The 14,418-nt window shown below is 43.0% G+C and overlaps 1 protein-coding gene across 2 annotated transcripts in view; it reads left to right on the top strand.

Moving 5' to 3' along the window:
- The window catches only part of LOC126094763 (3'-5' RNA helicase YTHDC2-like), a 287,438-nt gene that overhangs the window by 28,095 nt on the left and 244,925 nt on the right, over positions 1 to 14,418 (top strand). For both annotated transcript variants that reach the window (XM_049909315.1, XM_049909314.1), the window contains exon 3: positions 1,172 to 1,362. In XM_049909315.1, the coding sequence (XP_049765272.1) occupies positions 1,172 to 1,362 (191 nt within the window). The remainder of the gene's footprint in view (positions 1 to 1,171; positions 1,363 to 14,418) is intronic.

Raw genomic sequence — 14,418 nt, 5'->3', positions numbered from 1 at the left:
TAGACTGGCACTACCCCCATATCTTATCTGGAGACAGATTTTCCATGCTATGTTCTTACACATCCCTAATTCTCCCATCACCCCCAAGAACCAAATGCAAAGGAGCACCCCTCATGTCCAGGTATTATCCTGGGCTGGATCAACTGAACCACGTCATTAGCCAGAACTTCAACTCTTTGTCACCTTGGCCAGAAATGAGGAACATCATACCCACAATCCTTTTAGCCCTTCCTAAAGTGATATTCCCATGTCCTCACAACCTATGCAATTTCCTGATCCATTACTGAGTCACCCCTGCTCCCAGTCTCTTTCTTCATATGTTATATCCTTGAGGAAGATCCAGGTGCAAGACATGTCCAATTCACACATCCACCACATCATTCTCCAGTCCTGTTACAGGCTTATCCTAATCCATCAGAGGCAGGACCTCCTGTGAAAGCAGCCATGTAATATACCAGCTCTGCTGTAATTTCTGCACAGCATTTTATAAGGGCATGACCACAAGTCAACTGTCAACCTGAATGAATAGCCACTACTACACTGTGGCCAAGAACAGAGTTGACCGTCTTTCTCCTAATCTGCTCTTCCTCTGTTCCGTCACTCCTTTCCAGATGACTCTTCCAAGTCATCATCATTGTGCTCTGCACAAACTCATCAGTACCAGTGTCAGTGAGTCACATTCTTAGCCCAGGCACCTGCTGTCTCTCCCTCCTTCATTCTTAACTTGTACGTCTACTGCTTTTCTCCAAGCCACTAGAAGAATTGTTCTGCAGTCAGCCACAAATGCGATTCTCTAAATTTTCTCAATAGCGTTTCACAAAAAGAATGTCACATTCCATATAATCACATAAAAGAATGTCATTTCATCAGAACTTAGCTTTAATAATGGGAGAATTTAACTGTGTGTGGATTGGGTATGGGTACTAAAATGGATCACAATAAGAATTTTGAATGCACTGTTCAAGTCATTGATATGTATAATTTTACATGGAAACAGAATCTACAATCTTCTATAATCCGTTAATCCAGCCACTTATACATAACATAATTTTCTCCTTATTCTTGCCCCACACCTGCCATTTCAATGTAGAGACATCCTAGTATAAAGTAAAATGTACATACTTCATGTAATGCAAGATTAGGATTGTATTTAAGTATTAAATTTTTATAGGAAAGGTGCAAACCGGTATCTGACAGTGTACAAAAGGGAAGGCTCCAGCATAGTCCAGGCTGATGCTGTGTTTCAGTTAGGAAGAGCCTCTCGACAGCATATCTTCATGGTGTTGCACAAATATCCTCTCACTAACAAGGAAAGGCATGAGTTGCTGCCACTGACAGAGAGAGATCGCTTGACAACTGAAGGTTGGTACTAAAATATATTTTTTCAATCTTTATAAAGTCCAACCACTTTTTGGAAGTAACTGTGTCAATCTCATGTAAAACACCTTTACTTTTGGCTTGATGAAAGTTATTAACATTTATTGTAATGTTGAAAGTTACCTACATCTCTTGTTTGCAAGAACTTCTGTATCTGCATGTGTCATACACTCATGTATTTGGAAAATACAAGTGCAAACACCTGCGATGTTGAAAATTTGAGTCAGACCAGGAGGCATGTTCAATTAGCCTAATGTTCAAGGCAACTGCTTGTGAGTAGCAGGAGGTTTTAATCGTGGTTTGGCACAAATTTTCAGCTGTGACTATATATTCACTCATACTTTGTTTGCAGTTGAATACTATATGGAATTGTACCAGGCAATGAGGAATTAAGTTTTTGTGATAAATGATGATTTAGTTACTATGTCATCTGGGATGTGGATGAATAATTCTTTTGGTGTAAGGAAGTGCCATATAGAATTCGTAGTTGATGACGGCGTGCTGCTGAGGTCCATTCCTGTGAAGGTATCGGGCATCAGAAGTCCAAATTGAAAAAAGGTTGCAGAGATCGAGGGTGAGGACACCCTATCCACATTCCTTCAGAACCTCAACAACTTCTCCCCCGTTTGCTACACCTGTTCCTACTTAACCCAATAATCCACCTTCCTAGATGTTGACCACCACCTAAAAGATGGTTACATCAGTACCTCGCTCCTTATCAAACCTACTAACCACCAGCAATCCCTCCCTTTTGACAGCTGCCACCCGTTTCATACCAAGAAGACCCTTCCATACAGCCTAGCCACCCATGTTAATCGTATCTGCAGTGACGAGCGGTCCCTCTCGAAATATACTGAGGGTCTCACTAAAACCTTCACAAACCGTAATTATCCTCCCAACCTTGCACAAAAACAAATCTCCCATGTCTTATCCTTCCAGTCTCCCATCACCTCACAAAGTCCCACCGTCATACCACAGAGGAGCATTCTCCTTGTAACTCAGTACCACACTGGACTGGAGCATCTGAATTACATTCTCTGCCTGGGTTTCGACTTCCTCTTGCTGTGCCCTGAAATGAGAAATGTCCTGCCCGCTATCCTTCCCATCCTCTGCCTCCCCACAATGGTATTCTGCTGTCCACCGAACCTACACCCCTGCTCCCAACCCTTTACCTCATGGCTCATACCCCTGTAATAGACCTAGATGCAAGACCTGTCCTACATGTCCTCCCACCACCACCACCTCCCCCAGTCCGGTCACAAACATCACGTATCCCATCAAAGGCAGGGCTACCTGTGAAACAAATCATGTGATTTATAAGCTAAGCTGCAACTACTGTGCTGCATTCTTTGTGGGCATGACAATCAACAAGATGTCTGTCCACATGAATGGCCTCTGACAAACTGTGGCCAAGAAACAAGTGGACCCCCCTGTTGCTGAGCACACTGCCAAATAATAACATCCTTCATTTCAGTGACTGCTTCACAGCCTGTGCCATATGGATCCTTCCCACCAACATCAACTTTACTGATTTGTGCAGGTAGGAACTTTCCCTTCAGTATATCCTATGTTCCCTTAACCCTCCTGGCCTCAACCTTAGTTATTCATTGTCCTCTCCCATCTAGCCCCTTCTCCGTTCCCATCCCAGCACTACACAGCCCTCATTACTCTGTCATGCCCATGTCTCTTCTCTTCTCTTCCGCAATCCCCCTCTTCCTCCTCCTCCTCCTCCTCCTCCTCCCCCCCCCCCCCCCTTTGCCCTCCATCTAACCTCCTGATTGCACATAGCTGCCCATCCTCTTTCCACCTCATCCTTGCACACTCCCCAACAGCACGTCACTGTCTGCCACCCCTACCCTACTATCCATCCCCCTCCCTGTCCCAGCCTCCTCCTTACCCCCACCAAGTCGCAACTCTCATCATGCACTGGTGCTGCTGCTCGCAGTGTGGCCTCAGTTGCCTGAGGCTGCAGTCATGTGCGTGTGAGTTGAGTTTGCATGTGTGTGATGTGTATGTTTGTCGTCTAATTTTGACGAAGGCCTTACTTGCCGGAAGCTATATTTGTGACAGTCTTTTTGTTGTGCCTGTCTGTGACTCAGCATCTTCGTTATATGGTGAGTAGCAACTTTCCTTTTCACAATATTGTTATGTATATATGTGTGGTATGCATACTGTAAGACCTTCAGTACACACACCATCAGGTTATTTGACTTGTCGCTCTAATGAAGTAGGCAAGTGTCAGCAATATGTCTCATGGTCTTATCGTGGCGTATTTATCTTCTGCCGTTAGGTCAGACGATAGAAATGCCACTTGCACGCTTAGAGTAGCAGATTGACGGTGACCAACTTTAAACAGAACTTCATTAAATTTCACGCACATTTATTAAAATAATAACAAGCATAAAAATTACTTAACTAGGTTCTGGATGCTATTTACAATTGATAATCTGAAGTTCCTTTGGTATTGGTACGTTAATCTTATTCTCACATATATCTGATACTTGACAAAAGTGTTTATACATTTATCTTCATGGCTATGTACAGGAAGATGGTAATCTTACTAGGCACAGACTGAAACTTGACTATAGACTGGTACAGACAAATGCAGACTGACTAATCGGAGGTCTGTACACTCGTTATAATACTTCGCGCGTTCATGTATCACTGTGCGAGTGTGATCCAGGAGGAGAAAAGGTTCTACATAAGCAGCAATCTCATTGGCTGTGTTACATATTAATACGTGGATCGGCGGAAGCAGAATTTAGTCCGTCTCTATGGCAGCACCATCTTGTAGTGCGGAGATGGACGAGCGCTGCGCCTGCGATGTTGTGCTTAGCGGGGCGCACTCTAGTGGGAAAGTTGTGTACGCGCTGACTACGCGGAACTATGTACACAACAATATGTATTATATGTATATTTGAATTGTTGTGTTGGTACATAAGTTTGTAATGTTTCTCCATAAGTTTAATAAAACACAAGCAGACACACCTAACAGAGAATGTAGTCATCAGTAATATAGTGTTTTTCACTATCTACAACAGTCTCCCAATGCTGGGTTAACTTTTTGATTCCACAACCTTAGAAATCATGTGTTTTTGAGATGAAGAACTTGTCAAGTCATGTTCGGAGTGCATTTTCAGCCAGAAAGGAAGTTCCTTGAAGGTTTTTCTATAGAGAATGGAGTAGGTAAAAATCTGAGGTTACAAGATCAGGTGAATAAGGTGGATGCAGAATCACTTTCTAACGCTTTAGATGACTAATAGTGTGTAAAGTGTGTGTGAAAACTTCCCACTTCTCAAATACGAGTTGTCTTATACTTGTTGTACACAGCTGATCTTCATCTCTGGATAGCTGGTTTCTGGCATCTGTATAAACTTCTTCTCTGAAGAATGATGCTAGTTACAGGAACCTTAAAGACTCTCTCTCTACTTGCGAAATAATTAGGTACATGAAGAATACTTTTCAACAACTATCGGTATATTTGAGCTTCATGAAGAACAAAATTCACACTTGACATATAAATGTTGGCTTCTCATAAGTAACTCGTATCATCTCACATTAGAATCAGATTTAAGTCCATTTAGAAAAGAGTTGGCTTTGCAACCATGTCTCTACTACAAACATATCGTGAATATGTCTTGCCTCCAGCAAGTCCAAGATAAGAGTTTTTTCACAATTCAGAATCTCCATTGTTCTTTTGTCACTAACAATAGTCACGATTACAAACAGCACAAAAGTTCCTTGATTCTTCTGTGTGCTTTCACTATGACTTCCATGGATACCCTGACAGGTACTTGTAGGTGCCGTTCAACCGCCGTGTCGACCTTTTGCTCACGACTGATTTCACACCTGCACACACAGACACGTGATGTGTGTAGGGTTCCTTTCTCCCACTCACATCTAAAATATCAGTGTTCGAGACGGTGTTAGGCTGGGTGGTTCTAGAATTTATGCGGAAATTCTCGAAACACTACAACTTCCCAACCTAACTCCTATATAATGGTTTTTTTCAGTCCAGCAGAATGCCGGTGGGCATTATTGTGGATTATCGTCATTTCACACAGTCTGCCTGATCGTTGTTCTTGGATTGCATCAGCAAGATGTCTCAGTTGTTGACAATAAATGTTAGCAGTGATGGTTACACCTTTGAGAAGCAATTCATTGTACACCACACTGTCGCTGTTCCGAGAGATGTGTAACATCATCTTTTGTGGATGTGCGCAGGTCTTTGTACGATGAGTTGCTGCTTTGTTGGGCTCAAACATTCCTTTCTTTTCCTTATGTTAACATAATGATGCCATTTCTCTTCGCCAGTAACTAAACAGGATAGGAATGCTCAGTGTCGTTCACAAGCCAATTGATTATGAGTAAGCACAGATGCACATGTGGGCACCCGCTGATTTTTATACAGTACCCACACACCCAATTTATGAACCTTCCCCATTGCGTGCAAATGTTGCACGTTGGTGGGATGATCACAGTTCATCACATTTGCCAATTCTTCAGTGCACTGATGTGGATCGCTGTGGATTAATGTCTTGAAACAATCTTCATCAAACCCTGAAGGTCTTTCTGAGCATGGAGAATGAATACTGCCAAATTGATCTTCCTTAAATTGATAAAACTATTTTCTTACCATGCTCTGTTCACTGGTATTATCTCTATACACAGTGCAAATGTTCCTGGCTGTCTCCACTGCTGTCATCCATCTATTGAACTCAAACAGAAAAATGTGTCACAAATGTTCCAATTTCTCCATGTTCACTCCTTTCTAGTGCCCACAGCTGCTGTCACTATCTCCAAATGAGAAAATGACAATACATAAACTCAAATAGCAACAGTGAACTACAAATAAACTACAATCAATAAACAAACCCATAGTAACTGGAATACCAACATGCAAAACAAAAATGCTATGAACTTATGCTCCAACCTAATATACTGAACTTATTTGTAGTTACAGATGGAATAAGCAAGAGGAGTGGAGTAGAGAATGTCTGGTCATATAGCAGTTTGACTTGAAGTGCTGATGTGAAAGAATTGAATTTGTTCCAGTCTTATTTATGTATTTTAACAGAATTATTTGAAAGCTCTCTCACTGATATGTAAAAGAATTGAAGAATTGTGTATGGTTTTTCATTGATCAGAATAACTTTTTACTTTCCACAATTTGATACGGTATGAGTGAAGGGTAGCTTCATTGCCAGCCCGTCAGAGCTCGCCGTGCCTTATTTACACTGCAGTCTCATTAGGGATGAATTGTTCAGCTTATAGAAACAACAATACTGAAAATGGCACTTAAATCAATGAATCTTTAAAATCCTATGGTTATAGTGTAGTTACAGTAACCCACCCTCTGACATCAACTTTCACTAGTCCCTTTCCTCTCCTGCAACCCCCTTCCTTGCTTCCGTTCTAGTTCTACACACTCCTTCTATCCCTCCAGTACAATTTCTCTACTTCTCTCCTCTCCTCTCCTCTCCTCTCCTCTCCTCTCCTCTCCTCTCCTCTCCTCTCCTCTCCTCTCCTCTCCTCTCCACTCCCTTTACCTCCCCCCCCCCCAATTAATCTAAGCCTCCCCATGCTGCACCTAAACTCCGATTAAAATTACTTTGTGATTAACAGATTGCACTGGCAGGGGGGCATTGTTGTCAGCGTGCACCCGGCCACGCTTCACAAGGTGCTTACAGGTACCCTCAAAACAGGCATCACAGTGAACACATGACACTCAAAAAAGAGCTACAATTGTATGGCGGCGGCTGGCCACTACAACTTGACTTGCTGAAACATCAATCACAAAGTAATTTTAATCAGAGCATAGCAACCCTATCCTATCCCAACCATGTCCCTACAATATTTCACAGGCAGCACTAGTATCTTCCCCCATCCTTGCCCTGCTATCTCCCCTCCGCCCCCCTCCCCCCCCCCCCCATGCCTCTTCTGCACCCCCACTACTCACCTTAGCAGATTGCTTCTCACCTCAAAGTCACCATTCGGGTCATAGCACCCATTGACAACATTGGCTATGTGTGTGAGTCATGCATATGTTAATTTGTGTGGGTTTTCTGCATGTGATGAAGAATCTAGTCCAATAGTTAAATATAGCTAGCATTCTTTTTCATTGTGCCTGCTTGTGACTCAGTGCCTCTTCTATGTGATGAGTATCAATTAATTTGGGCTATACTAGTCATTGCATTTTGCTGGAATTTATACATTTAATTTATCTCCTTGGACTTTTCCATGCGCAAATGAATTGATACTGCTTCATCATTTTCATCGTCTATCCCTTCCCTCCCTTTTTTGTTTCTAAACATTGTGGATTGATGACTGTTCAGTGCAGCAATGTTCTCCTTAGTATTGCACTCCAGTTCTTAGACTCGCACCCTGAGGAGTTGTCTTCTAATTAATATTCCATTTCCAGCTGTTGATACCTTGGAAGCTGACAAATGTGTTTTCGGATAGCCTCATTTGTGGTGAACTTCTTGTTTAGGGCTTGGATTTTATGTAAAGAAGTATTGTTTTATGGAAATTGCATATTTTAAATTTTTTTCTATTAGTACATAACTTCTTGTTTTCCACTTATTTCCACATAGCGTTTACATGTTTTTGTCGATACAGTAGATCATTCAGTTTATTTCATTTCTGTATTGTGTTACTTAAACAAGGAAGATCCTTTGAGCTATTAAATTGTATTGTAAACATCTGCTGCCCTAAATGCTGAGCGTATATTATTCTGTTTCTGCATATCAGTAAAGAAGTATTGTTTTATGGAAATTACATATTTTAAATTTTTTTCTATTAGTACATAACTTCTTGTTTTCCACTTATTTCCACATAGCGTTTACATGTTTTTGTCGATACAGTAGATCATTCAGTTTATTTCATTTCTGTATTGTGTTACTTAAACAAGGAAGATCCTTTGAGCTATTAAATTGTATTGTAAACATCTGCTGCCCTAAATGCTGAGCGTATATTATTCTGTTTCTGCATATCAGTTTTCAGCTGTGTGTTTATCATCTTATTGGTTGCACTCCCCGTAAGAAGCTGTGGATTTCCTTGGCCATAACCGTATTGCACTACATGTTTCACCTTTCTCCCCACTCACTCACAAATAGTTCATTTCTGGTGCTATGATGTGCAAGACACAATACTACAATGCCTAAAGTAAAAACAACATCAAATTATCATCTGCAGCAGTGTGTTGCAGAATTTAAGGATAATTTTAGTACAGATGGACGTGTCCTGTCCTGTCAGCCATGTGGGAAAGCAGCAGAGACTGAACAGCCATCTCAACACTCAGACAGCAAGAAACATATTGCAGCAGTTTTGCACCTGATCAAAAAACAACCTCTAATTGGTGATACAGTTCCAGGTTCTCCTACAGGACCTGAAACATTTTCAGCTTATTTTGAAGATTTATGTAGGGCACTTGTGTCAGCCAACATGCCTCTTTCTAAAGTAAATAACCCACTGTTGAAGGTTCTCTCCAAATATTCAAGTTTTGACACTCATAAAGTCATTGTTAAGGAAAAAATATCTTCCAAAGAGCTACCAACAAACTCTACAACAAAGTCATTCTGTGTGTAAAAATGAGAAAATCTGGGTTATGTGAAATGAAACTTCAGATTCAAATGGTATGAAAGTTGTGAACGTCATTGTTTGGGCATTAAAAATGATGAAGCGATGTTGAAGAAAGGTTCTCTGCAGATAAGCCAAGAAATGACTGCAAACTAGCCAAGAAATGACTACTGTGAACCATGTGACTGTTGTAAGATTAATTAATGACGCAATGCATATTTTGTGACCAGTTAGTATAAAGTTTGAAGATGTTGTACTGTTAATAAGAGGTGCTGCACAATGCTGCAGCATATATGAATAAGGTAGCAGCAGGTGGTATTGCTATTTATCCTAAAATAATCCATATTATGTGCATGGTGTATGGTTCCACAGACTGTGAAGAAATTAGAGCAGTATATCCTAAAGTGAATAAACTGATTTCTAATGGGAAAAGAAAGTTCATTAATCGCCAAGAAGAAATCACATACTCAAGACTAAAAATTCCAATGTACCAGAGCCACCCATCCCAGTAGAAACACATCAGGGAACTTGGATCGTTGTAGTCCAGTATTATGCAGAAAATTTTGATGGTTTTGCCTCAATAGTTAATTTACCAGTCAAAGATGATGGAACATCAATTAGAATTCTTCAGGAAATGTTAGGTGACACAATGTTAAAAATTATTTGGCATACATATCTGCTAACTTTTGTTTTCTTTGCAGCAGAATTGACAAACTTGAAAAGGGAAGGATTCTTCTGTCAGACACAGATCATTTTCATGACATCGAAAGAAAACTGAACAGTCTTAGTGGATCTACAGCACAAGTTTTACAAAATAAATAAAGGTGTATGTTTGAAAACAATATGAGTAATTTCAGATTATGTGGAAATTTCAAATTGTTAGATGGCCAATGGCAGTGTAGGCTATAAATTTGCCTGGCTGAGATCTTGTAACATGGAGCACTCATTTTGCCAGTATAAAGGAACATTTACATTGAGTTTGAAACATGCTGCAACAACATTCACAATGTAAGCGTAGGCTTCTGCGGCCGTTGTCATCTTCAATAAAATTCTTCAGGGTATCAGACCGCATCGTCATAATTTAAAATGCGCCAACGTTTCGGCCAGCGTTGCAGCTAGCCTTCCTCAGGGCCTTAGGTTAAACTGCTAAATGAAACACACTTGGTTCCTTAAATAGCTGCACGAGAAAACCGTGTCATTACTTGATTGGCTGTAAAAGGAGGAGGAGGAGGAGGAGGGGTGAAAGGTATGCTTTATTGGTGTTTCCTTTACTATCTGTCATTGGCTGAAATAGCTGTTTTCTATTGGTCTTTATATTAATCCACCCCATTGGAGGAGACGGACGAATAGCGAACAGGTGATGGCTGTGACGTCACACTGTTTACATGCTGTCCAGAAGCCGGCTGCGGCGTGCCATTGCTTTGTGTGCTCGCGACCACTACTGCGGCTCTCCGCGTGTCTGCATGGGCCGCCACGGCTCTGCCGCCGCTCCGTAGCCCTGCTATAGCAGGCAGCCAAGACCTCGGAAGCTTGTACCCGTCCTCTCTATTCATGTTGGCGGGTCTTTTGGCTATTTCTATCGCCTCTCTAATCTTTCTTTTGAAAGTGAGAGGCTGTTTCGCCAGGACGCGGGCTTCTTGAAAAAATATTGGTTTCCCGCACTCGTCTCGGTGTTCCGCCACTGCTGACTTAGTGTGTTGTTTCAGGCGGATATATCTTTCATGTTCCGAGAGCCTTGTGCTAATCGGACGTCCCGTCTCACCTATGTAGACTAATCCACACGCACAACCAATTTCATACACGCCAGCTGTGTGTAGTTTGTCAACTGCATCCTTGGTAGAACCGAGCATGTCTGATATTTTGTTACTGCTTCGGAAAATTGGTTTGATGTCGGCTTTTCGTAGAATTTTGCCAATACGTTCGGTGACCCCTTGTACATATGGTAACACAGCAATGCTCTGTGCCTCCTTCTCCTCTTCCCTATTAGTCTTCTCCCTTGTCGACATGGTGCTGTCTATCGTCTGCTTCCCATAGCCATTAGTTCCGAAGATGGACCTGAGGCGTTCAAGTTCTGTCTTCAGATGTTCTTCCTCGCTTGTCCTGTACGCTCTCTTCGTTAGCGTGTGCAGGGCGGACTTCTTCTGCGTGGGGTGATGGTGGGAGGAGGCGTGAAGGTACCTGTCCGTACTGGTTGGCTTCCTGTACACTTTGTGGCCAAGTTTACCATCAGGTTTTCGATAAACTTCCACGTCGAGAAAAGGCAGCACCCCATTCTTCTCTGTTTCCATTGTAAACTGAATTTTCCTATGCTGTTGGTTAAGGTGCTTGTGGAAGTTCTGTAACTCCTCTTCTCCGTGGGGCCAAATGACGAAAGTATCATCGACATAGCGAAGCCAACAATTTGGACGTAATGGTGCGGACTGGAGGGCTGTTTCCTCAAATGCCTCCATGAAGATTTCTGCTGCGATGGGCGATAGGGGTGAGCCCATAGCTACACCGTCAGTTTGTTCATAAAATTGACCTCTCCACTTGAAATAGGTGGTCGTCAGACAGTGGCGCACAAGCTCACATATATCAGGTGCCATGCGTTCTTCTAGGATGTTCACAGTATCTGACACTGGGACATTTGTGAATAGGGATTTGACATCGAAACTAACCATCAGATCTTCGTCCGTAACACGCATTTCCTTTAGGAGAGACACGAAGTGAGTGGAATCCTTAACCTAGGACTCGGTTTGATGCACTAGGTGTCGGAGCCTAGGTGCCAGTTCTTTCGCTAGGTAGTAGGTCGGCGAATTTATACTGTTTACTATGGGCCTTAAGGGGAAGTCGGTTTTGTGTACCTTCGGTACACCATATATCCTTGGTGCCTGTGTCACTTGCGGGATGAATCTTCTGGCCTTGTCGAAGTTGATTCTAGAGTGCTTGAGCAGTGCCTGCGTCGTTTTGATTACCTTGGCCGTCGGATCTCCCTGAAGTTTCTTGTAGATAGGTTCTGCGAGAATATCTTCCGTTCGTTTGTTGTAATCAGTTGTGTCCAAGACTACAGTGGCGTTGCCCTTATCTGCCTGTACCACTACTAAGTGGGGGTTGTCCCTGAGTTCCTTGATGGCATGGTATTCCTCAGCATTGATGTTTTGCTTCGGTGGCTTTGCTTTATTCAGAACTCTGACCGTTTCCTGCCAGATCTTCTCCGCCTCGGCCTGTGGCAGATGACGTACCGAAGCCTCTACGGATTCTATGATATCTTCTTTTGGAACTCGCTTAGGTGCGACTGCGAAATTCATCCCCTTGGCCAGAATTGCTGTGGTTGCATCGCTCAAGGTGTGGCTGGAGAGGTTGACCACTGTCCGTCGCCTGTCCAGCGTCAATGTTTCGTCCGTGGCTTTCTGTTGTAGTTTGTCGTACTTTCTCATCTGGCGGTTAGTAATACTATTGCTGGTCCTTGATGCTTGCTGAAAGGTTAACCTGTCGACTTTATCCCAGTCTTCCATCTGAAGTTTTCCGGCCAGAAATAGGTGCAAATCACACAAATTCCTGTTGTGAGCATCGAGACTTATGCGGATGTGGCGGATCCTTTCCCGTAGCAATGCTTTACTGGCTTTAGCACAGATATTCCTCTCGTGCAGCTATTTGAGGAACCAAGTGTGTTTCATTTAGCAGTTTAACCTAAGGCCCTGAGGAAGGCTAGCTGCAATGCTGGCCGAAACGTTGGCGCATTTTAAATTATGACGATGCGGTCTGATACCCTGAAGAATTTTATTGAAGATGACTACGGCCGCCGAAGCCTACGCTTACATTTAACCAACCTGTATGGGCAGGAAATCCACGGAAACATCAAGAAGTTAGAATCACTGCGTCTAAAAAGATGTAAACTGCTGAATGACCTTGCTTTTTTGAAGAGATGCAGAGACACGAGTGTTGTGCCGTTTTCTTTGCGGTTGACGTCTCACATAAAAACGAACAAGGCGAGGAATATCTGTGCTAAAGCCAGTAAAGCATTGCTACGGGAAATGATCCGCCACATCCGCATAAGTATCGATGCTCACAACAGGAATTTGTGTGATTTGCACCTATTTCTGGCCGGAAAACTTCAGATGGAAGACTGGGATAAAGTCGACAGGTTAACCTTTCAGCAAGCATCAAGGACCAGCAATAGTATTACTAACCGCCAGATGAGAAAGTACGACAAACTACAACAGAAAGCCACGGACGAAACATTGACGCTGGACAGGCGACGGACAGTGGTCAACCTCTCCAGCCACACCTTGAGCGAAGCAACCACAGCAATTCTGGCCAAGGGGATGAATTTCGCAGTCGCACCTAAGGGAGTTCGAAAAGAAGATATCATAGAATCCGTAGAGGCTTCGGTACGTCATCTGCCACAGGCCGAGGCGGAGAAGATCCGGCAGGAAACGGTCAGAGTTCTGAATAAAGCAAAGCCACCGAAGCAAAACATCAACGCTGAGGAATACCATGCCATCAAGGAACTCAGGGACAACCCCCACTTAGTAGTGGTACAGGCAGATAAGGGCAACGCCACTGTAGTCTTGGACACAACTGATTACAACAAACGAATGGAAGATATTCTCGCAGAACCTATCTACAAGAAACTTCAGGGAGATCCGACGGCCAAGGTAATCAAAACGACGCAGGCACTGCTCAAGCAATCTAGAATCAACTTCGACAAGGCCAGAAGATTCATCCCGCAAGTGACACAGGCACCAAGGATATATGGTGTACCGAAGGTACACAAAACCGACTTCCCCTTAAGGCCCATAGTAAACAGTATAAATTCGCCGACCTACTACCTAGCGAAAGAACTGGCACCTAGGCTCCGACACCTAGTGCATCAAACCGAGTCCTAGGTTAAGGATTCCACTCACTTCGTGTCTCTCCTAAAGGAAATGCGTGTTACGGACGAAGATCTGATGGTTAGTTTCGATGTCAAATCCCTATTCACAAATGTCCCAGTGTCAGATACTGTGAACATCCTAGAAGAACGCATGGCACCTGATATATGTGAGCTTGTGCGCCACTGTCTGACGACCACCTATTTCAAGTGGAGAGGTCAATTTTATGAACAAACTGACGGTGTAGCTATGGGCTCACCCCTATCGCCCATCGCAGCAGAAATCTTCATGGAGGCATTTGAGGAAACAGCCCTCCAGTCCGCACCATTACGTCCAAATTGTTGGCTTCGCTATGTCGATGATACTTTCGTCATTTGGCCCCACGGAGAAGAGGAGTTACAGAACTTCCACAAGCACCTTAACCAACAGCATAGGAAAATTCAGTTTACAATGGAAACAGAGAAGAATGGGGTGCTGCCTTTTCTCGACGTGGAAGTTTATCGAAAACCTGATGGTAAACTTGGCCACAAAGTGTACAGGAAACCAACCAGTACGGACAGGTACCTTCACGCCTCCTCCCACCATCACCCCACACAGAAGAAGTCCGCCC

Source organism: Schistocerca cancellata, chromosome 8 (genome assembly GCF_023864275.1).
Source record: "Schistocerca cancellata isolate TAMUIC-IGC-003103 chromosome 8, iqSchCanc2.1, whole genome shotgun sequence".
NCBI classification, from domain to species: Eukaryota; Metazoa; Arthropoda; class Insecta; order Orthoptera; family Acrididae; genus Schistocerca; species Schistocerca cancellata.
The sequence above is the reverse complement of the archived record's forward strand: the minus strand, read 5'-3'. Positions and strand labels throughout refer to the sequence as shown.